The sequence below is a fragment of the Danio aesculapii genome, chromosome 25 (assembly GCF_903798145.1).
Source record: "Danio aesculapii chromosome 25, fDanAes4.1, whole genome shotgun sequence".
Lineage (NCBI taxonomy): Eukaryota > Metazoa > Chordata > Actinopteri > Cypriniformes > Danionidae > Danio > Danio aesculapii.
In genome coordinates, this window is record NC_079459.1 from 17,074,503 (window position 1) to 17,096,671 (window position 22,169).

Below are 22,169 nucleotides of genomic sequence, written 5' to 3' on the forward strand. Positions count from 1 at the left end.
TATAATGTTTAAAGTGGCTGACAATAATAAATATTTATAATAATAGGAATGAATCTGCCTCGTTTTTTGAACTGTGCAGAGCTGTAGCTGCTTAATTAGGCCTGCTACGCTATTAAATTTTACTTGGAGAAAATTTTTTTCTGAAGTGGTACTTGGTAAATAAAGTTTGAGAACCACTAATGTAAAGTGTTACAGATATTGTAAACAATGTTATTAACCACTGGCTTCCAAATAAGCGAAAAATACATTGTTCAAAATATCTTCTTTTGTGTCCAACAGAAGAAGGAATCTTAAACGGTGTTGTAACAACTGGAGGGTGAGTAAACGACGTCAGAATGATCCTGTTTCGGTGAACTATCCCTTTAATAGTCATGATGGGCGTAATAGTACGGTGGTTTCGCCCGTCCTGTAGGCGGCGCTCTACAGGGTTTGTTTTCTTCTCCTGCGCCTGTCAACAGTTTTCTGAAGGTAAGTTCACGCGCAGCTCCAGTTTCACACTGACAGCAGACGAGGAAGTCTTAACGCTGTCCGCCAGCAAGAGTTCCTCTTTCAAACAAGTGAGTACCAGACAATACGAACCATGACATTCTGCGGTTGTTTTGTTGTTTTGCACTACATAAAGTTTGTTTAGTGGAGTTTTAATAAGCTGTGTATGAGTTCATGTGAAGTGATGGAGCACAGCAAGACTTGTCAACCATCGCGACGAAAGAATGATGTTTTGCTTGATATAATCTCTCACTGTGTTTATGAAGCTCTTGTTTGACGAGCACATTCATGTTTGTGTTGAGTGCAGTCGTTTTGGTTGTTATTGTGGCTTAGAGGATGGAAACAGATGCTGTCAGAACTGTCATTTACGAGCGAGCTCAACTGCTTCTCATTGGTCAGTCAGTCATCACGTTTATATTTAATTATTTGGCAGACGCTTTTATTCAGAACAACTTACAAACAAGGACAATACAAGTAAAGCAACAGAAGAAGAAAAATATGTTCAAATGCAATTTGTGTGTGTGTGTGTGTGTGTGTGTGTGTGTGCGTGTGTGCGTGTGTGTGTGCGTGTGTGCGTGTGTGTGTGCGTGTGTGTGTATGTGTATGTGTGGTTAGAAGGTCAGAAAACACATTTTTTGTATAGAACATAAAGTCAGAATAGAAAGCAAAAGGGACTGTTGGGTTTAGAAGATCAAGGTCATAATTATATAAATATTCGAAGAAAACACAATAGAGAATAGTTAAAAGGACATTCAGGTTTTTTTTAAATAAAAAGATGAAGAAGAAAATAGATTACAAGATGACTCGAAAGTGACTTTTATAGAAAAAGTAAATGAAAGTAAAAAATCGATTGTGATAGAGGACCACAGCAATAAAAACAAGAACATACATTTGAAAGTGCTTAGGAGGTGATGTTTTTATTTGATTATAAAAATAAAATTAAAAGAATATTTAGAGGACAATGGTGCATATATATATATATATATATATATATATATATATATATATATATATATATATATATATATATATATATATATACATATATATATATATATATATATATATACATATACATATATATATATATATATATATATATATATATATACATATATATATATATATATATATATATATATATATATATATATATATATATATATATATATATGTATGTATGTATGTAGCCAAATCGCAAGAGTAGCAGTGCGATGTGGCTGTATATTGGCAGTGGTGGAAAGTGTACGTTGGCATACAATATACAGCCATATTGCACTGCTACGAGTGTGATTTTTTTTTTTTTTTTTTTTTTTTTTTTTGTTTATACAACAGTTCGACGGCATAATCATGTATATAAAAAAGAAAATTAAACACAGAGTTTCAAAAAAACTCTACTCTCTTAACAACTACTTTCTTCCACCATTCATTCACATTTGCAGCTGACATCAGGACAGCAGAAACTATTGCTACTTCCACAACGTAACTTTAGAGCTAGTATTTGAATGATTTTCTAGCGTAATATCTAAAGTGATGACAAAACAGGTGATTTTGCTTACATTTTAAGATTATAAGGCTGAACAGCATAAAATGCCATCAGTCTAAAAAGATTTCTCAGTATTTCTCTGTTGCAATCAAGATTTCACAATAATTAAACCTGAAAAAGCCAAAGCAACGCAAACACTACCAGATTACTGTGGTGTAAATACAGTACTACAACATACAAAAGAGAGAGATTAACTTAGAATGTCACTTACCAGTTTTATAATGATTTGATCAGCTGTAATTTGACATTTTTCACAGAGTTTTTTTTCTGTCCTAAAGGACGTATTATGCGGTCTCTGTCACTGTCTCGTGGCGGAACGTCATCCCTTTTTGCTCTGCTCAATCACAGTTTAATGGTTGCTGACGCACTGAATCTTCGAAATTAGAAATATTTAAAATAAGCACTATTTATTGTATAAATATTATATAATAATCTATTATTTACCTTATATATAAACTGCGTAGTTGCAAGCTAAATTACTGCATTCTTGACTATAAAGCCTCAAAACTACATTATGTTGTCCAACAGCTGCAATATTTGTCAAACTAGTGAGTCTATTGATCTGCTGTCACTCTATGTGGGTGGAGTAATACACCAGGGTGAAGAGCATGTACGGGTGCTGTTATTGCAGAATATCACAAGGCTATCAGCCAATCAGATTCGAGAACCAGACAGAATTATTTGTTCTCACCGTGTTCACGTGGGTTTCTTTCAGGTGCTCCGGTTACCCTCAAAGTCCAAAGACATGCGATATAAATGAACTGAATAAGCTAAATTGGCTGTATGTGTGGGAATGAATGCAAGAGTGTATAAGTGTTTCCCAGTGCTGGGTTCTGGCTGGAAGGGCTTCCAATGTATAAAGCACATGTTGGATAAGTTGGCGGTTCATTCCACAGTGGCGACCCCTGATTAATAAGCGACTAAGACGAAAAGAAAATGAAGGAATTAATGAATCAAACAGAACAATAGTTTTATAGTATAGAACACAACAGAATATATGATTAAAATAATATGTCATTAATGATCCAGACGTAATCTGCAGACATTTTTTTCCGTTTCTGCTGAGAATTTTGGTAAAAATCTGCAGATTTGTGCGGTATTATTTTGGGAGTATCATAACTAAAACCTTAATATATGAAATAAAAAGTAATATCTTTTTAACTTTTATTTAATGTTTAAAATGCAAATCCAATTAGACCCACTTTATTTGGTAAACAAAGCAAGTTTTTCATATAATATATCTACTAAAAGACAGAAAATATTACTTTACACACTGCATTATAAATAAATCAGATGAACATTTTCATATTAGTCAATAATATTACTGTAATTAATTTAAAAACTGAATAAATATAGATTTACACACATTTACTCAAGTAAATAAACAGAATTAACAATAGGCTAATAATCTGCGGAATTCCGGCGCAGATTCCGTGTGGGCCTATAGATATGCATGTAAGTGTTGGCAAAAAGATGCGCCTATAGCCCTTTGTTATTGTAAGCAGCTAAATAGTCCCAACTGCAAGAGTTGAGTTGTCCAAGTCATTCCACCAGAGAGAAGCAGTAAAGGTAATGGCTTGTTTCCACTTAGTGGTACGTTTCATATCTATTTCCATTTTTTTTTACAGTCAGAAGTACTAAAATAGCAAACCATACCACTTGTTTTGTCAGGGTACATAGAACAACAACATGGTACCAAAAGAATGGAGCTAGACACACTGCTAAATGCTATTGGGTTATGGAGAATCATCACAAGCACATGCTACAAGCCAGGGCAACAACAACACAGGAAGCGCCATTTTTAAATACACAGCCTAGACAAGAATACAATGATGGCGCACAGCAATGAACCATGGTTGACTTAACACTGCCACATGCCAAGAAGCAAGAATATGCTCCGCTGTATGTCCTCCAGTGTTGCGTCTAAACTTTATTTAGACTTTATTTAGTGGCATTTATTTAGAATGCCACTTCCTGTCTTTGTTTGCCTTTGCTTTCCAGACAACTAAATTTGAAATAATGAATTAAGCATGCAAAGACGCAATATGTGAAAGGCCCAAAAAGCTTTCCTCTTCAAGTGAGAATGACAGTGATCTCTGAAGGGTGAACTGTTGGCAGTGAAAACGTAAGCCTGATCAGTTTGACCCATACCATACCCTATATAAAAGTGATTTGTGAAGGAGTTGTGTAGCATGCTCGGATGGAATAAGGGTCTTATCTTCTTAAGCCTGTATAAGGCAAATCTGACCATTTACTCATGGAGCAGCAGGACATCTGTGAGCTCTGGCCTCTTGTGTCTACTTTTAAGGCAGGGGTAAAGTGCTGCCATTGGTCTGACAGCTGCACGTCTCTTTCTGTGACTCATGCTGGACTTGTGCGGCATGTTTCTTCAATATTGTTGAATTGTGAGTCTGTGTGCCATTTGAAAGCCTATAAAACTGAAAAGTTTCCTAAATGTTTACAACTCTAAGTTAACGGCACTTTAGACTTTCGTGATGCAGAGTTAAGAATTGTTTATTGTATGACTTAAAGTATTTGGAGGGATTTTTGGGGCATATTGACAATTTGATGTAAATTTCCTTCTCCATTTGTGCATCAGAAAAAGAGTCATATTTATCATATTAATATGTATTTGCTTATTTTGGTTCTTTTGTTGCTTTTATTACTTGTGGTGTTCACATTTGTAGTTCACTTTGGATAAAAGCGTGTGCTAAATGCAAACGATTTGATTGAATTGGAGATTTGGTAAGCTGGAGTTTAGTATAGCAGTGATTTTTACTGCTGATTACAAATCATTAACTTGCTAGTTAATTATATACCATTTTGCACTAGTTAGGCAATTTAGCACTCTTTGAATTCTGCAAATGCAAGCTCTTTTGGTTGTCTCTCCTGTTTATTGTTGTGCAAGTTATTAATTACTGCACAGTTATTCATGGTTACAATAAAGCTTTATTTAGTGCTGGTACAAAATTGCTTTTCATCTTATTCAGTAGCAAACAAAATCATTTCCAACTTTAACTAAATATTAATGATTAATTAATTAATCTATCAATAAATTACATTTTAAATGTAAAAACAACTAAATAGATTTAGATATAAATTTAATTATTGCATACATTTATATATCAATAAATTGATAAAAATGTATTTATTTTTTTACTTTTTTTTAAATCTTGAAGAAAATGGTTACTTTGGTAAAGTGTTTTACATTTGTCATTATTGCTGTCAGAGGGTTCAAACCAAATCATTAAAAATAATAACAAAGTAAGCAAGAAAATAATTAAATTATCAGAAAGAAAATCAGAAAGAGCTTTATTGCCAGGTATGTTCACACATATGAGGAATTTGTTTTCGTGACAGAGCTTCTACAGTGCAACAGGATTACAGAGACAGGACAAAAAACAGATAATAAATATATTTAAAAAAATAGAAGTAAGTAGTGAGTGCAAATATACAGATTGACAAGTGTATGTAGATGTTTATTACTATATACAACGTTATATATGCAGCTGTTATGTGCAAATTGGCATGTAAAGTGTGTTGTTAAATAAGTGTATATGTGTATAAAAGTGTATGGCATGTAGTGATGTTGGTTCCACAATTATTATCATTAAGTGTTCATGAGATGGATTGCCTGAGAGAAGAAACTGTTTCTGTGTCGGGCTGTTCTGGTGCGCAGTGCTCTGTAGCGTCGACCAGAAGGTAAAATTTAAAGAGGCAGTGTGCTGGGTGTGAGGGGTCCAGAGTGATTTTGGCAGCCCTTCTGCTCGCTCTGGATAAGTACAGTTCTTATGTGCTTCAAATTGTTGGTTTGCCAAAGTGTTTGATATTTGTAATTTTATTGTTAACAGCAATAAATAAATACATAAATAAATAATGTGAACCAAAACAATCATAATGACTAAATTAATAAAATGTTAAAAAATCTTTGACTTTTGTGGTGTTGTTGTTTAATAAATAAAAATAAAAATGTATAATAAAAATAAATGAAGAAATAAAACTACAATTTAGTTTAGTTTCATGGGACGATAACTGCTTTCAAGAATTACCGCGATTTGGTAAAGTTAAGGTTTTAAAACCGCAAAAATTCTCTGCTATACCGTTCCTAAAGTATATGAAAGGTTTTTTAATGTATGTTTTATGTGTTGTAAAGAAATCTGTGTTTTTGAAACTAATGAAGAAAGCGGAAGTAAATGATTTATTTTATTTATTTTATTTTATTTTAGAGCAGTAATCACAATACAGTAATACCGTAAAACCATGGTATTTTTATCCAAGGTTATCATACTGTCAGAAACATATACCGGCCAATGTCTAGTTTCAATTTATAATATGAATATAATTAAGTTGTCTGGGAAAATTATTTATTTTCTGAATTGTTTGAAATTTGGTCTAATATTCAATAAATCTTTTGGTCATGCTCAGTAGTGTAGCAGGCTTTCTGCAGCGCTGCTTTTCTCTTCTGTATCTTAATGATAATCATTTACGACAGGAATGAGCTGTTAAATAGTGGCTATAATGAAAGCACTTCACATGATATGATCCCAAAGGTCTCTTAAGCAGTATCTGCCACACTGCTGGATTCATCAGATGTGTTGGCATGTTGCTGATATATTTTGGCCTGTCATTTGTTTCCTGTGATGGAAATCGGCTCAGTTGCTATGATTTATAAACAGCAGTTCATGTAAAACATTCGGTCTATGTTTAGACTTTACAGTCAGTGTGATCCATATTCAACTTCTATCTATTATCACTGGGATGGCATTGCAGTTTTTATTGATAGTTCAAATTAGTTGTTATTTTTCATGTTATTTGTTTCATTCATTTTCATCAAAAGTTTAGTATGTCTGTTGTGTGTCTTTTTTTCTAAACAGAAAATCGTACATTTCCATCTCAGCTAGTTAATTAATAATTAATATTATTTTTCTAAATCTTTTGTTTGTTACTTAAATGAAAAATATTTTTGTGGAAGTTTAATCTTTTTTATTGTTTGTATAGCATTTATAATGTTGTTATTTAGTTATTATTATGTTATGTTATGTTATGTTATGTTATGTTATGTTATGTTATGTTATGTTATGTTATGTTATGTTATGTTATGTTATATTATGTTATGTTATGTTATGTTATGTTATGTTATGTTATGTTATGTTATATTATATTACATTATATTATATTATGATATAATATTAAAATAAATGACTAAATATATAAACAAATATGAATATATGTTTTTTTATTCATTACAAATAGTTATTTTTGTTTTAGATTTGGTCATGTTGCGACAACTTTTTTTGTTACCACAAACCACTTTTTTTCAAATAACAAAAATGTGTTTACTTTTTTATATTTTTGTTTTAATTTTCGTTAACTATAATGACCCTGGTTTGGACCCTCATATTGTTTGTCTGGCCCCCAAAAAAATGTAACATTTTTTTCTTTCACAAAATGGTTTAGAGAGAATGAAAAATTACATGCAGCTCTATATTACGATGTTGAAAAAAATTGACATTGCGATATTTTTTTTTTTCTGCGATGCATATCATAATACGAGTGTAATTTCACCAGATGACTTGAATATCTCTATTTAGAAAGAATTTGATGTGTAATTTTAGATTGATTGGGATGGTTCTGTATGGGAGTGCATCTGCATGAAACATAATAAACAATCTACAAGCATAGATAAATACATTAAAGAAAAAGATACAGATGAAATAAACAGTGTTTTATTGTTTTCAGATACAGTAATTTAATAACTAAATGTAAAATAATACTGTGTCTGTTTTATAAATGGTTCAATAGAATTTCTCATTATTAAAGTTATGAACAGTACAATTTTTAATGCCTGAAAGCTTTAAAAATCCTCATGCGGTCACAGTCCTCAAAAACCCATACAAATTATAAATAATAAGGACCACATTGCTATTGATATCAATGCTGAAATAATATATTGTGCAGCCCTAGTGTACAGGTTTGAAATGAATTCCAGACCAGTAGCTTCAGTTCAACCAATGTCATGCATGAGTGTGGGCAAAGCTATCTGTTTTTCTGACCAGTAGCAGATGGGGCCTATATCCAGTATCTTATTTTATTTATTTTTGTGCAATTCCAAAAATGGTTTTACATTAAATAAGGCCATAACAACATAAACAAAGTGAATTCTGTCCACTTAAGGCTGAAAAATGAATAAACATCAGAGACATTAACATAGTGAATGTTGAATTCTACATACTTACTCATGCTTACATTGACGTGTTTGCTTAACACAAAATCTAGATTTCACAATACAGGAGACTGAGAGGCCCTCAGAAACGTCAAAGCATGCTTTTTAAAGTATCCAAGAGTGTTTCTGTGTCAAGATATTTAATATTTGCAAGCATTTACAGCGTATCCTCCGCTAATATTGGCACTCTTTGTAAATCTAAGCAACAAACGTTGGGGGAAACGGATTTATCGTTAAACCTTTTGTTTTTTATTCAAAATATTCAAAGTATTAGCAAAAAATATTAGCAAACTCAAGATGCTTGAGTTTGGATGAGAGTAAAAGCTTTTCACCTTTCTAAACAGTTCATGATGATCTAGAAGATATTAGATTGTAGTTTTGGAGACTTTATTGCACTGGTGGTATAAATGGACATGTTTAGTGTTGTTGCTATTTTCTTATAGACACTTTTTAGTGAAGCTCAAAAGCTGTTCTTTGGTTGAATGACTGAGTGAGTTGGACTTTTTGTGTTTTCTTACATTTAGACCCTTGTGAAGCAGGAGCTCAAGGTTGAATTTCCTTTTTTCCAATCACATAAAATATCAAGAAGAATAGTTTTCTAGTATGTAATCATAGGGTGGCAATAATCAGAAGAAAACACAGACTCTCAAGATCTAAGCTTGTATTCTGCTTACTATGAATGCGGGACTCTTATTTTGAAAACAAGATAGGACAGTGCATTATAGAGCTCTCAGGGAATGCAGTCATGAAGCGTGCACATCTCATCACAGCTCGTTGTCCGAATGCCAAAAAAAATTACAATCACGATTTTCTCATGATTCTGTAGGTGTAAAATAAGGTTAATATGAGTCAGCTGTTATTATTTTTATTTCTCAAAAATATGGAAAGATAAACAATAATATTAGGCCTATGTGTATAGGTCTACTGTTGGTTAAAATGCTATTTTTTGAATAAACTTGGAATGGTGGATTTGAATAGACTTTAAATATGTCCTGGTTGTTATTTCACAATAAACGGATGAAATCAAAATGCAACTATTCATAATTCTGAATAATTATGTTTGAGTCATATGCTTGTCATATGTCATTGTCATTTGTCATTATTATATATATATATATATATATATATATATATATATATATATATATATATATATATATATATATATATATATATATATATATATATATGTATGTATGTATGTATGTATGTATGTATATGTGTGTGTATGTATTTGTATGTATGTATGTATATGTGTGTGTATGTATTTGTATGTATATGTATATATATATGTATGTGTATATATATATATATATATATATATATATATATATATATATATATATATATATATATATATATATATATATATATATATATATAAACACACACGTATATACACACACACATACATTTGTTGTGCCTTCTATTATTTTCTATTATCAGCATTTTATAAAAAAAAATATATAATTTTATTTAAATTTAATTATATATGAAACTAAAGCTAAAAAAAGCACACAAAAAATAAAGAGAGTTTCACTTCATGCATAGTTTGTGAATGAACAGACTTACGTGTTAAGCTGTTAGTTGCAGATGCCATCATGAGGCTGTTTTGAACAGGAGAAAGTACATTACTTAGATCTTTTTAATATATTAATAATGAAATCCAAAAAGACAGTATAATATTGGGAGTTAATTTTAAGCTATCTTACGGCCAACCTGCAGGATTGCTGAGGGCCACTAGTGGGCTGCGGCCCACCGGTTGAGAATCTCTGTATTAAACCATTTCTGGATAACCTTTGCACTTATAAGCCACAAACTCTACCTACAGTACTTTGTGGATATAACAGAGAATATTTTAGCATATTAAATCAAACCACTCAATGGCACTTTTAACAAAGATATTTGTTTCGTGATCAAAGTAAAACTGCTGTATTTGCAATTGCTTTTCCTCTTTTTTTAAATCGATATTTTAAGATGGATTTTTTTTTTCCAGTTTTCTTTGCTCATATTTACCAAAGGTGCTAATGTTAATGGAGCTCGCTATGTAACCTCAGTACATATTCAATCCTTGAAAAACCTATATCTTTATATGATCTTGCGAGGATGTTGGACTCTGGCTGCTTAGTGGCCTAGCCTGCAAGTGATAGTAACATTTATTTATGAGTTTGTTTATCTGTATGTGTGTTTTTCCTGACCCCGGGTCACTGCCGACGGCTTCCTCTTAACTTAATGTCCCCTGTCAACACATCCACAGCGTGAAGAGTTATCTTTGGATGAGCCGTAGACCTCAACATTTGATCCAAGTGTCACCCCTCCCCCAGATTCACCTCTGCCAGGGGCCTGGCCGCGCTATTATTGGGCCCTTGCTCACATGATAACGCAAATGGCTCACTGTTTGTTTAATCTTACAAACCGTGCAATGTATCAGATGGACATATGTGAGTGGAGTTTATACGGTGTGTAAAAACGGGCTCCGGGATAATTTGGATTGAGAAACAAAAGTTGTTTAAGAGGGAGCTAGCATGACGTGTATTAGCGTGGGTTTGGAAATGCGATATGAAACAACATGCATATCCAGCAGTGCATTCTTTCCCTTGCAGTCAGCAAACTGAAGGTATGGCATTGCTTTTGAAACTGACTGTAGGCAACTGTGAGACATGTTTAAGACTACTGTAGAATTTTTATTAGTGTTATTAGTGCACTTGCTAGTCTAAACATTACTTTTGTTGTAGGATATGAAGTGATGCACAGGTAAGCTGTCTTGTCAGATTTTCACTCGCGCTTGTTCAAAAGATATAAACGTCGCTTTACTGTTCATTTGAATGACATTTTAGATAAAAATTTATACTTGTGGGTCAAATGTGACAAGACAAAAATTGTGCAACAGCAAAAGTTTTGACCCATACATTAGAATGTGTGCTGTTTATATTTTTCTTATATCTTGAAACCCTTTATACTACATAGTAAATTTTCGTGTAATAAGCACTAAAATTAATGTCATTGTCATGCCGAGTGTGGTGCGGCTGGGATGAGAGTCAGCATCTCCAAGTCTGAGGCCATGGTGCTCCACCAGAAAAAGGTGGTTTGCTATCTCCAGATTGGAGGAAAGTCCTAACCCCAGGTGGAGTAGTTCACGTATCTCAGGGTTTTGTTCACGAGTGAGGGAAGTAAAGAACGTGAGATTGACAGGCAGATTGGTGCAGCAGCAGCAGTAATGCGGTCGATGTACCGGTCCGATGTGGTAAAGAAGGAACTGAACCGAAAGGCTAAGCTTTCGATTTACCGGTCAGTCTACGTTCCTACTCTCACCTATGGTCATGAGCTTTGGGTCATGACTGAAATGACAAGATCTTGTATACAAGCGGCCTTTAAGTTTCCTTCATAGGGTGGCAGGGCGCACCCTTATGGAAATGGGTGAGGATCTCTGACACCCGGAAGGAGCTCGGAGTAGAGCCGTTGCTCCTCCACCTCGAGAGAGGTCAGCTGAGGTGGCGCGGGCATCTGTTTCGGATGCCTCCTGGACGTCTACCTAGGGAGGTGTTCCAGGCATATCCCACCAGAAAGAGGCCTTGGGGAAGACCTTGGACACGCTGGAGGGACTATGTCTCTCCGCTGGCCTGGGAACACCTCTGGATCCCCCCGAAGGGGCTGGAGGAAGTGTCTGGGGAGAGGGAAGTCTGGGGTTCTCTCCTAAGACTGCTGCCCCCGCGACCCGGCCCCGGAAAAGCAGTAGAAAATTAGTGAATAAATGAATAATTTATTTGATCTTTGCCATGCTGACAGTAAAGAATATTTAAAGGCTTAACTAGGTTAATTAGGTTAACTAGGCAGGTAAGGGTTATTAGGCAAGTCATTGTATGACAGTGGTTTGTTCTGTAGACTATCGAAAAAATATAGCTTTAAGAATTTTGTTTATTAAGGACATTCAAGGACATTCACCGAGTTGTTGTGAAGCCACTCCATTAATATTTTGGTGGTGTGCTTTGGGTCATTTTGGTCATTGTCCTACTGGAAGATGAACGGTCACCCCAGTCTGAGGTCAAGAGCACTCTGAAGCAGGTTTTCATTCAGGATGTCTCTGTACATTGCTGCATTGATCTTTTCCTCTATCCTTACTAGTCTTCCAGTTCCTGCTGCTGAAAAACATTGCCACAGCATGATGCTGCCACCACCATGTTTCACTGTAGGCATGGTATTAGCCTGGTGATGAGCGGTGCCTGGTTTTCTCCTAACGTAGCGCCTGGCATTCACTCCAAAGAGTTCAATTTTAGTCTCATCAGACCAGAGAATTTTGTTTCTTATGGTCTGAGAGTCCTTCAGATGCCTTTTGGCAAATTCCAGGCAGGCAGTGGCTTCCGTCTGGCCAATCTACCGTACAGGCCTGATTGGTGGATTGCTGCACAGATGGTTGTACTTCTGTAAGGTTCTCCTCTCTCCACAGAAGAACGCTGGAGCTCAGACAGGGTGACCGTCGCGTTATTGATCACCTTCCTGACTAAGGCCCTTCTCCTCCGATCACTCGGCTTAGATGGCCGGCCAGCTCTAGGAAGAGTCCTGGTGGTTCCAAACATCTTCCACTTATGGATGATAGAGGCCACTGTGCTCATAGGAACTTTCAGAGCAGCAGAAATTTTTCTGTAACCTTCCCCAGCCTCATGCCTCGAGACAATCCTGTTTTGGAGGTCTACAGACAATTCCTTTGTCTTCATGCTTGGTTTGTGCTTTGACATGCACTGTCAAGCCTGGGATATTATATAGACAGGAGTATGTCTTTTCAATTCATGTCTAATCAACTGAATTTACCACAGGTGAACTCCAATTAAGCTGCTGAAACATCTCAAGAATGATCAGTGGAAACAGAATGTACCTGAGCTCAATTTAGAGCTTCACGGCAAAGGCTGTAAATACTGATGTACATGTGATTTTTCCGTTTTTTTATTTGTAATAAATTTGCAACAATTTCTAAAAATCTTTTTTCACATTGTCATTATGGGCTATTGTGTGTAGAATTTTGAGGAAATAAATGAATTGAATCAATGTTGAAATAAGGCTGAAACATAAAAAATGTGGAAAAAGTGTAGCGCTATCAATACTTTCCGGATACACTGTATGTATGCACAAATATCAGCATAAATAATGCAGTACTCAGCATTAAATAAGTAATTTTCTTCATTCTAGTCATTCTTTCCTGAAAAGAATAGTTGTATAAATAAAATGTTTTAAAAGTGTTATGAATGAAAATGATCAATGCACAAACATAATTGATAAATTAGTACTAACAAAATTAATACTAAAAGTTTTTCACAATTTTATTAATATAATATTGCAAATATATGTGACATAATACTTGACGCTTTCTACATAGTAAGCCATACTGATCAAATGTGCGAGGTAATAGGATTTTCTAAAAGGTTTTTCAAGGAACTCTCTTGCAAAGGCTGGATTAGTATGATCAAAAGCAGGGGTGGGCAATTCATTTTTCCAAGGGGCCACATTAGACTCTGGGTTGGTTTTAAAGTGCCAGACCAATACAGTTAATTTGTAAAAAAAAAAAAAAAAAAAAACATTCTCTGAAACTATTTAATAAACATTCATACATTTTTTTACACAAAAATATTTGAAAGACCAGCATCACAATATCAACTTCATATAAATGCCATAATTTGTTTGTTTGATTGATTCACTTTAGTTCATTTTATTCATTCATTGATTCATTCATTCGTTCATTCGTTTATTTGTTAATTATTTTTTTATGTTCAGTGAGCGAATTCTAGCCTGTGTCAGGCTGAACAAGTGCACTGAAGTAAGGTTGAATGTAAGATGGATATGTGATGGAGCGATCATCACAGAGAGGATCTGTATCTGGATTTGTAAATCATTAATCTGAGGTTATTAGTTTACCTGAATCACTGTAAAATTCCATACAAAGTGTGAAGCTGCCTGGTTGGTTCCTGTCACATGACTCGTGGTTCGCTCGCAGCACTTTGAAATATTTAGATTTTTTTCAACTCGCTATGCCTGGCAAACATGAGCGTGACATACACCATGTGTACCCCTTATTTGTGCGCTGAACCAGTGCGTCTCCATTTGAAATAACGAAACTGAGTGCACAAAAGACAGTATATGTTAAAGTCTCCTTTTGTTGACTTGTTGATCAGACCTATGCATTGCAAGACCCGGTAACACTTTATTTTGATGGTATTAGTATTAGTAGACTGTCTGCTTAATATCTCTTGAAACTCCTTCAACAAACATTTAACTAACTATTAGAAACTTTGCAAGTACATGTCAACTTACACTAACCCTAACCTAATCCCAACCCCAACCCCGACCTAATAAGTCTACTTGTAATCAAATGAGAATTAGTTGGCATGTAAATGCAATGTAACTTAAATTCAACAAACGGACCATCAAAATAAAGTCCGTAAGATGCCCATGTCTGATCAAAAGTATAGTAAAGCACACATATTGTGAAATATTGTGGGTTTAATGAACAACTGCATTGTCAGCAGAATTATTTCTGTCTTTGGTGTCACAGGATTTCTCAGAAAACACTCTAGTATGCTGATTTAACACTTAATAAACAGCAAATTTGTGGAAACTGCATATGATGCTTTTTCTAGTATTCTTATGCATTTGATTAACAGAAATAAAAAAAAATAATAATTTTTACTTTGCCACATGCCACTTTATGATCATGCTTATTGAATTTATTGGATCTTTATTCTGCTTTCTTATTATTTTTAGGATGTTTACAAAATTAAGAAGACTGAAACTATGTGTGAAAGAAGACTATGTGTAAAAACACCCTTTTCTATATTATGGTTTTAATTTCTTTTTTTTTGCAGGAAAGAAATTGATCAGGATCAGCGTGTTCCTGGCTCTGGAGGGATGACACCAAATCTTTAAGAATTCAACAAGCACCATTTTCAAATTTTCTGTGCTGTTGAAGTCACTTCTAGGCCTTCATCCGACAGGATTACACACCTCATCTGTCTAATGTTCTCATCACTGAGCTTCAGCGCGAGATGCTGCTCTGGGAGTTGGGCTGTTTGACAGAGACTCGGCAGAAATGTCGAAGTCAAGTGGGATGTCCAACAGTGAACTTCCTCGGTTCCTCATTGGAAGTGAAGGAGGTGAAAGCAGAGAACTGGACGACAGAGACATGAGGAACATCTCAGGGCCTTACGGAGAGGAGGAGGAGGAGGAGGAGGATGAAGATCAGGTACAGAATTTGTGAGGACATTTTTCATGGATAAGCATGGTTGCAGATTTGGGGTCAATTTATAGTCTTTTTCCTATTAGTCAGAGCGTCAGATCGTTGTGGGAATCTGCTCAATGATGAAGAAATCGAAATCTAAACCAATGACAGAGATTTTGGAGAGGCTCTGTAAGTTTGAGTACATCACCGTGGTCATTTTTCCAGAGGAGGTTATACTTGGTGAACCGGTGGAGAAGTGGCCACTGTGTGACTGCCTCATTTCCTTCCATTCCAAAGGTAAATCTCATATTTCACACAGTCCTTTTGTCTTCAGTAGCCATACTGTCTCAAGCTGCATTTACACTAAGGCATTTTCATTTTAAAACATTTTAGTTTCACACTATACAATCTTAAAAGCATGATACAGTGCATCTGAAAGTATTCATACCGCTTCACTTTTTCCACATTTTTTAATGTTACACCCTTATTCCAAAATGGATTAAATTCATTTATTTCCCTAAAATTCTTCACACAATACTCATAATCACAATGTGAAAAAATATTTTTTTCCTCGCCGTGAAGCTCGAAATTGAGCTCAGGTACATTCTGTTTCCACTGATCATTCTTGAGATGTTTCAGCAGCTTAACTGGAGTTCACCTGTGGTAAATTTAGTTGATTTGACCTGATTTGAAAAGACATACACCTGTCTATATAGGATCCCAGGGTTGACAGTGCATGTCAAAGCACAAACCAAGCATGAAGACAAAGGAATTGTCTGTAGACCTCTGAGACAGGATTGTCTCGAGGCACAAGGCTGGGGAAGGTTACAGAAAAATTTCTGCTGCTCTGAAAGTTGTAATAAATGAATTTAATCCATTTTAGAATAAGGCTGTAACATAAAAAAAATTGGAAAAAGTGAAGCGCTATGAATACTTTCCGGATGCACTGTATGACTATCACTAGGTATCCGTACTTGCAGTATAGTTGTCTAATGGTCATATGAGAGGCACTTGATGAATCAGGAAACCATACGAATTGTCCGGAAGGCCAGTCAGGGTAAGACTATGGATAGCCACACCTGTATTTTCAAAAGTTTGCATTTCAGTCCACCTATTCTGATTGGAACATTAGTGTTTCCAAACTAAAACAGTCTTCAGCATTTTTTAAAAACCCATTTTTGCTGGTTGAAGATGCCGGAGTATTGTGAATGCCAGCCGTAACTGTAACGATATTTTAAAAAATTAAAAGGCACTAGTATAAACTTCACCTCAGTATCACTAATAATGCCTTCACAACATGTCAATGATTGTATTTATGAGGTAAATTGATCGCTAAGTTGTTTATAGCTGTTGAACATTTTGAACAGCAGCTTTCAGAGTTGGTCTTTGTGTTTAAGGTGCAGTAGGTGATTGTCTTCAGAAACATTTTTTATTGTGCTGGTTGAAGGTCTCTTCACAGTCCAGTAGTAATGATTACAGTAAATGATCTAAATGTGTTTTTATATTCTGGATAATGCATAAAACAAAAAAAATTTCATCCAATTAAATATTGTCAGGCCGACATCTCCTATATTTCCAATAAGTAGACCAAACTGTCTGTCAACAAATCTAAGTTTGGGATTTTGCGCATCTCTGTTCACACATATCCACCATTAGCGCCTGCATGTGCGCCGCGCGTTCATGACACGTGCACACGAGACAGTCACAGTCGCTGTAAAATCAAATGCTGAATTGAAACTTTTTAAAATCCTGAATCAGTATTGGAGTTACTTTTGTATGCTGGAGGAAGGACGACACTATGGCTTTAAGTATTTCTGTTAGACAGGTAATGTTCTGTGTTTACTCTTTTAGTCATGCAGAGCTGATATTTATTATGTTGTTATGAATGGGTTATATGTAAAGAAGTGTTGTTCACCCACTGAAATCTTCCGGCGAAAGATTGATAAGGGACTTTTTACAGCATCGATAATGTAGATTATTATTTAGTTTAACAACAAAAAATCAGTAAATAACGCTATTCCTGCTGGCCTGCTAACTGAGCTGAAGTTGCTTTTATATTCATATTGGGTCATTTTTGAACAAGGACAGCCTGTTATGCGCTGCCTATATTGTTCACCGCTACTCTGAATATTTGCTCTGAAATAGCATGTAAGTGTGGCTTAGTAATAAGTATAATTGCTGCACGCCGTCGGCCAACCACTAACTACATTTCTAACTGGCGAATGACATGAAGGGTTGTCTGCTGTTATGTAGCGGTGCACGCATTCGTGATTTCAGGAGGCGTGGATTTGAAACACAGTCCGTCCCCTGCCGTCCAAAGATGATATGCTAACCGGTAAGCATTTTGGCAGATCACCTACTGCACCTTTAAATAATGAAAGGTTTGATGAAATGTAGATGTAATTGTTTACTACAATTTAGTTTGAACATATTTTTAATACATTTAAAATTTAGTTAGCATGTCTTAATTGTCTCCAATTTTTGGAAGTAACTGTAAATGCATCTATGATGATTAAAAAAAAATTCAAACTAGAAAACTGTTACAAGATAACTTAATGTTGACTTCAAACTGTTAAAACTACATCTAGTCAGCCTTTTTGAAGGTTGAAAACAGTTTAGACAGACAGACAGACAGACAGACAGACAGATAGATAGACAGATAGATAGAGGACATTAGGAGGACAATGTCTGTCTAATAAATAGACAGTCAAACAGAGAGATAGACAGACAGATAGACAGACAGATAGACAGACAGACAGATAGACAGACAGATAGACAGACAGATAGACAGACAGATAGACAGACAGACAGACAGACAGACAGACAGACAGATAGACAGACAGACAGACAGATAGACAGACAGATAGACAGACAGATAGACAGACAGACAGACAGATAGACAGACCGATAGACAGACAGACAGACAGACCGACAGACAGACAGACAGACAGACAGATAGACAGACAGACAGACAGACAGACAGACAGACAGACCGACAGACAGATAGACAGACAGATAGATAGACAGATAGACAGATAGATAGACAGATAGATAGACAGATAGATAGATAGATAGATAGATAGATAGATAGATAGATAGATAGATAGATAGATAGATAGATAGATAGATAGATAGATAGATAGATAGATAGATAGATCTATCATATGTTAGCATTTCGCTAGCATATTTTAACATGTAGCTAGCATTTTTATAACATTTAATTTAAAGTATGATTGTTGAAAATTAACAGTTAACAGATTCATATTGAAACATTTGTTTTAAAGAGCCCATATTATGGGTTTTTGAAAATGCCCTTCCATGTAGTGTGTACCACAGCTCTAAGTGAAGTGAAATATCCAGCTAAGGCTTAAATCTGTTAGTGTACAGTGTTTAAAACTATTGATTCATCTATAAAAGAGTCGACTCATAGTGCTTCAAACGAGTCGTCTTGATAACGAGTCATTAGGTGTTTCGCGATGACGCAGCCACGAAACACAAGCCTCGCCAGTAGTTACGCGCGCAAACCAGGGAGATTTGAAACCTGCGGCCCCGCCCACTAACACAGAAAAAACACTAGACACACACACACAGACGCCGCCGGTCCAATGAAGTCAGGCTGTGCTCAGATGGATAATATTGACAGTCTCTACCCAAAGATGAAACTGTGAAGAGTCAGTGGTTGAGGTTTATTCACTAGTGTAAGTAAGTGCGATTAAAATTGTTGCCTCGTTTACTCTAGCTTGCAAATTATGTATTTATTGTGTTTTGTTACTTGTTAACCTGGTACAGTACACGCGGTTACTCTTTATATTCTCTTATCACATGTAAGCCACGTTAAAAACGCGACGCGTGCCGCTTTGTTTACGGATTTAACGTTAAAGGCTTTTGTGAGCTCGCGTTCCACTGCCGTTTGTCGTTGCTATGGCGATCGTAAGCTAGGAGTTAGGAGACTCGCGTCGCTTTCCCTAGGTCTGAGGAGCATTGTGTGTGTGTGTGTGTGTGAGAGAGAGAGAGAGAGAGAGAGAGAGAGAGAGAGAGAGAGAGAGAGAGAGACTCGCGTCGCTTTCCCTAGTTTTTCTGAGGAGCGTTGTGTGTGTGTGTGAGAGAGAGAGAGAGAGAGAGACTCGCGTCGCTTTCCCTAGTTTTTCTGAGGAGCGTTGTGTGTGTGTGTGAGAGAGAGAGAGAGAGAGAGAGAGAGAGACTCGCGTCGCTTTCCCTAGTTCTTCTGAGGAGCGTTGTGTGTGTGTGTGAGAGAGAGGGAGAGAGAGAGAGAGAGAGAGAGAGAGACTCGCGTCGCTTTCCCTAGTTTTTCTGAGGAGCGTTGTGTGTGTGTGTGAGAGAGAGAGAGAGAGAGAGAGAGACTCGCGTCGCTTTCCCTAGTTTTTCTGAGGAGCGTTGTGTGTGTGTGTGAGAGAGAGAGAGAGAGAGAGAGAGAGAGAGAGAGACTCGCGTCGCTTCCCCCAGTTCTTCTGAGGAGGGTTGTGTGTGTGTGTGAGAGAGAGAGAGAGAGAGAGAGAGACTCGCGTCGCTTTCCCTAGTTTTTCTGAGGAGCGTTGTGTGTGTGTGTGAGAGAGAGAGAGAGAGAGAGAGAGACTCGCGTCGCTTCCCCCAGTTCTTCTGAGGAGGGTTGTGTGTGTGTGTGTGTGTGTGTGAAAAAAGCCTTACACTATGAAGCGCGTGTGCACTGTGACTACTTTTATATAGTTGATTACCAGCTGGGCATTTCACTCTCGCGCTGAAGCCTGTCACTGTCGACCAATCGCAGCAGGCTGTCATCGGTCCAATCAGCGCAGATTAGCTTCGCGCTGAGAAGGGGTTTGGGAACAAATGAATCGCTGAACGATTCATATGGGAGTCGTTGGGATAATTAGGTAAAAATAAATGCAGATTATAAGACCATCAAAGTGTTTTATGACCTTGCATGCATATTAGACTGTTGTTGGAGACCCTTACAACCTAAATATGACCCTATTTCATGTATAATATGGGCTCTTTAAACCTAGATAAAAAAAAACTGTAGATAGAAAGACAGGTGGATTACCATGGTATAGCACTTTGTCGCTAGCATGTTTACTACATTTTACTTGGTTGCTAAGCTATTGAAATAATTTACCGTGTTCATATTATTATAGCATGTTGTTAGCACGTTTAACACAAGTGTATAGCATGTTTTAAATTGCTAGAAGCAGCCTACTAACATTTTTAACATGTTATTTGAATGTGTGAACATTTTAGCAAGTTGCTAATGTTTAAATCATGTCAATGGATGCATTTTCCCCTCATCTTTAAGGTTTTCCCCTTGACAAAGCAGTGAGTTATGCCAAACTAAGAAACCCCCTTCTTATCAACGACCTCAACATGCAGTATTTCATTCAAGACAGGTGCGGTAAATCTTTCTCTGAAGTAACCTGGACAAGCAGACTTTGTTTTTAAGAGCTGACTCTAACATGTAACTCTATGCTCATGGCTTTAGGAGGGAAGTGTACAGGATTTTAAAGGAAGAGGGCATTGACCTTCCACGCTATGCAGTGTTGAACCGGGACCCTGACCGACCAGAAGGTAAAGGTCGTCAGTTTGAAGTTATGTGTGTGACGCTGTGAGGTTCAGAGTGGAGCATGTTTTCGTTTACAAGCAGGCAATTGACGCTTCTTTCTATTTTGAATTCTAGTACTAGTCTAGTACTTTTTTAGTGTCTTTTTCCTTTATATTTTTGGATTTTTTTCCCCAAATATCTGTTAATTTTTTTTTTTTTAGCATTTTTAGCATTTAGCATTTCTAGTGGGGTGCAACTCTGAACAAGTACAACAAACCTGGAGCTTTTACATTTCAATTCCTTTTTTACCTGAATGGTTTTTTAGTTCTTTTAGTTGCTTTCCATATTGCAAAAATAGTGTGACATTATATCTTTGCGAGATCAGAGTGTAACCTTGTAGAAAGCGAGGACCATGTGGAAGTGAATGGAGAAGTGTTTCATAAACCCTTTGTGGAGAAGCCTGTCTCTGCTGAGGACCACAATGTCTACATCTATTACCCAACCTCAGCCGGCGGGGGCAGCCAGCGCCTCTTTAGAAAGGTACATCACTAATAACAGCAGCCATGCTTTTTTAACATAAGATCTGTTTGGTCTGGAGCTCAAACACTCTGTTCTGTAGATTGGCAGCCGGAGCAGTGTTTATTCTCCTGAAAGTACTGTCCGTAAGACTGGATCTTACATCTACGAGGAGTTCATGCCCACAGATGGCACTGATGTCAAGGTACAAAAGTATCTCATTAGACACTCTGTGGTGTTTGGATGGTTTGTTTATTTCTAGTGGATCTCGTAGGTTTACACGGTAGGACCTGATTACGCTCACGCAGAGGCCCGTAAATCTCCTGCTCTGGATGGGAAAGTGGAAAGAGACAGTGAGGGGAAGGAGATCCGCTATCCTGTGATGCTCACTGCAATGGAGAAGCTCGTTGCCAGAAAAGTGTGTCTTGCATTTAAGGTAAGTTTAGAAAATGAAGAATGCAAAGGACTAGATTTGAGAACTGAGCAAAATAGCATGAAATATTTGCTACATTCCAAAACAAACATTTGTACTTTTTACTCCACTAGATTTTATTATTTGTGTAAAAATGTCCCACCGATTCAAATAATCCATTCAGAGCAAGGCTTTGATTAATGATTCACTGGTTCAAATGATCCAATCAGAGTGTGTCTCTAGTTATTA

At 36.2% G+C, this 22,169-nt stretch overlaps 1 protein-coding gene across 11 annotated transcripts in view; it reads left to right on the forward strand.

Annotated features, from left to right (window-relative positions):
• The first annotated feature begins 458 nt into the window (after positions 1-458).
• The window catches only part of ppip5k1b (diphosphoinositol pentakisphosphate kinase 1b), an 87,257-nt gene continuing 65,546 nt past the window's right edge, over positions 459-22,169 (forward strand). For 10 of the 11 annotated variants that reach the window (XM_056452205.1, XM_056452211.1, XM_056452214.1 and 7 more), the window contains exons 1-8: positions 459-557; positions 15,107-15,483; positions 15,564-15,756; positions 20,750-20,840; positions 20,933-21,018; positions 21,378-21,532; positions 21,612-21,713; positions 21,783-21,944. In XM_056452205.1, coding sequence (XP_056308180.1) covers positions 15,331-15,483; positions 15,564-15,756; positions 20,750-20,840; positions 20,933-21,018; positions 21,378-21,532; positions 21,612-21,713; positions 21,783-21,944 — 942 coding nt within the window. In that variant the 5' untranslated portion in view covers positions 459-557; positions 15,107-15,330. The remainder of the gene's footprint in view (positions 558-15,106; positions 15,484-15,563; positions 15,757-20,749; positions 20,841-20,932; positions 21,019-21,377; positions 21,533-21,611; positions 21,714-21,782; positions 21,945-22,169) is intronic. The other variant, XM_056452208.1, reaches the window with a different exon arrangement.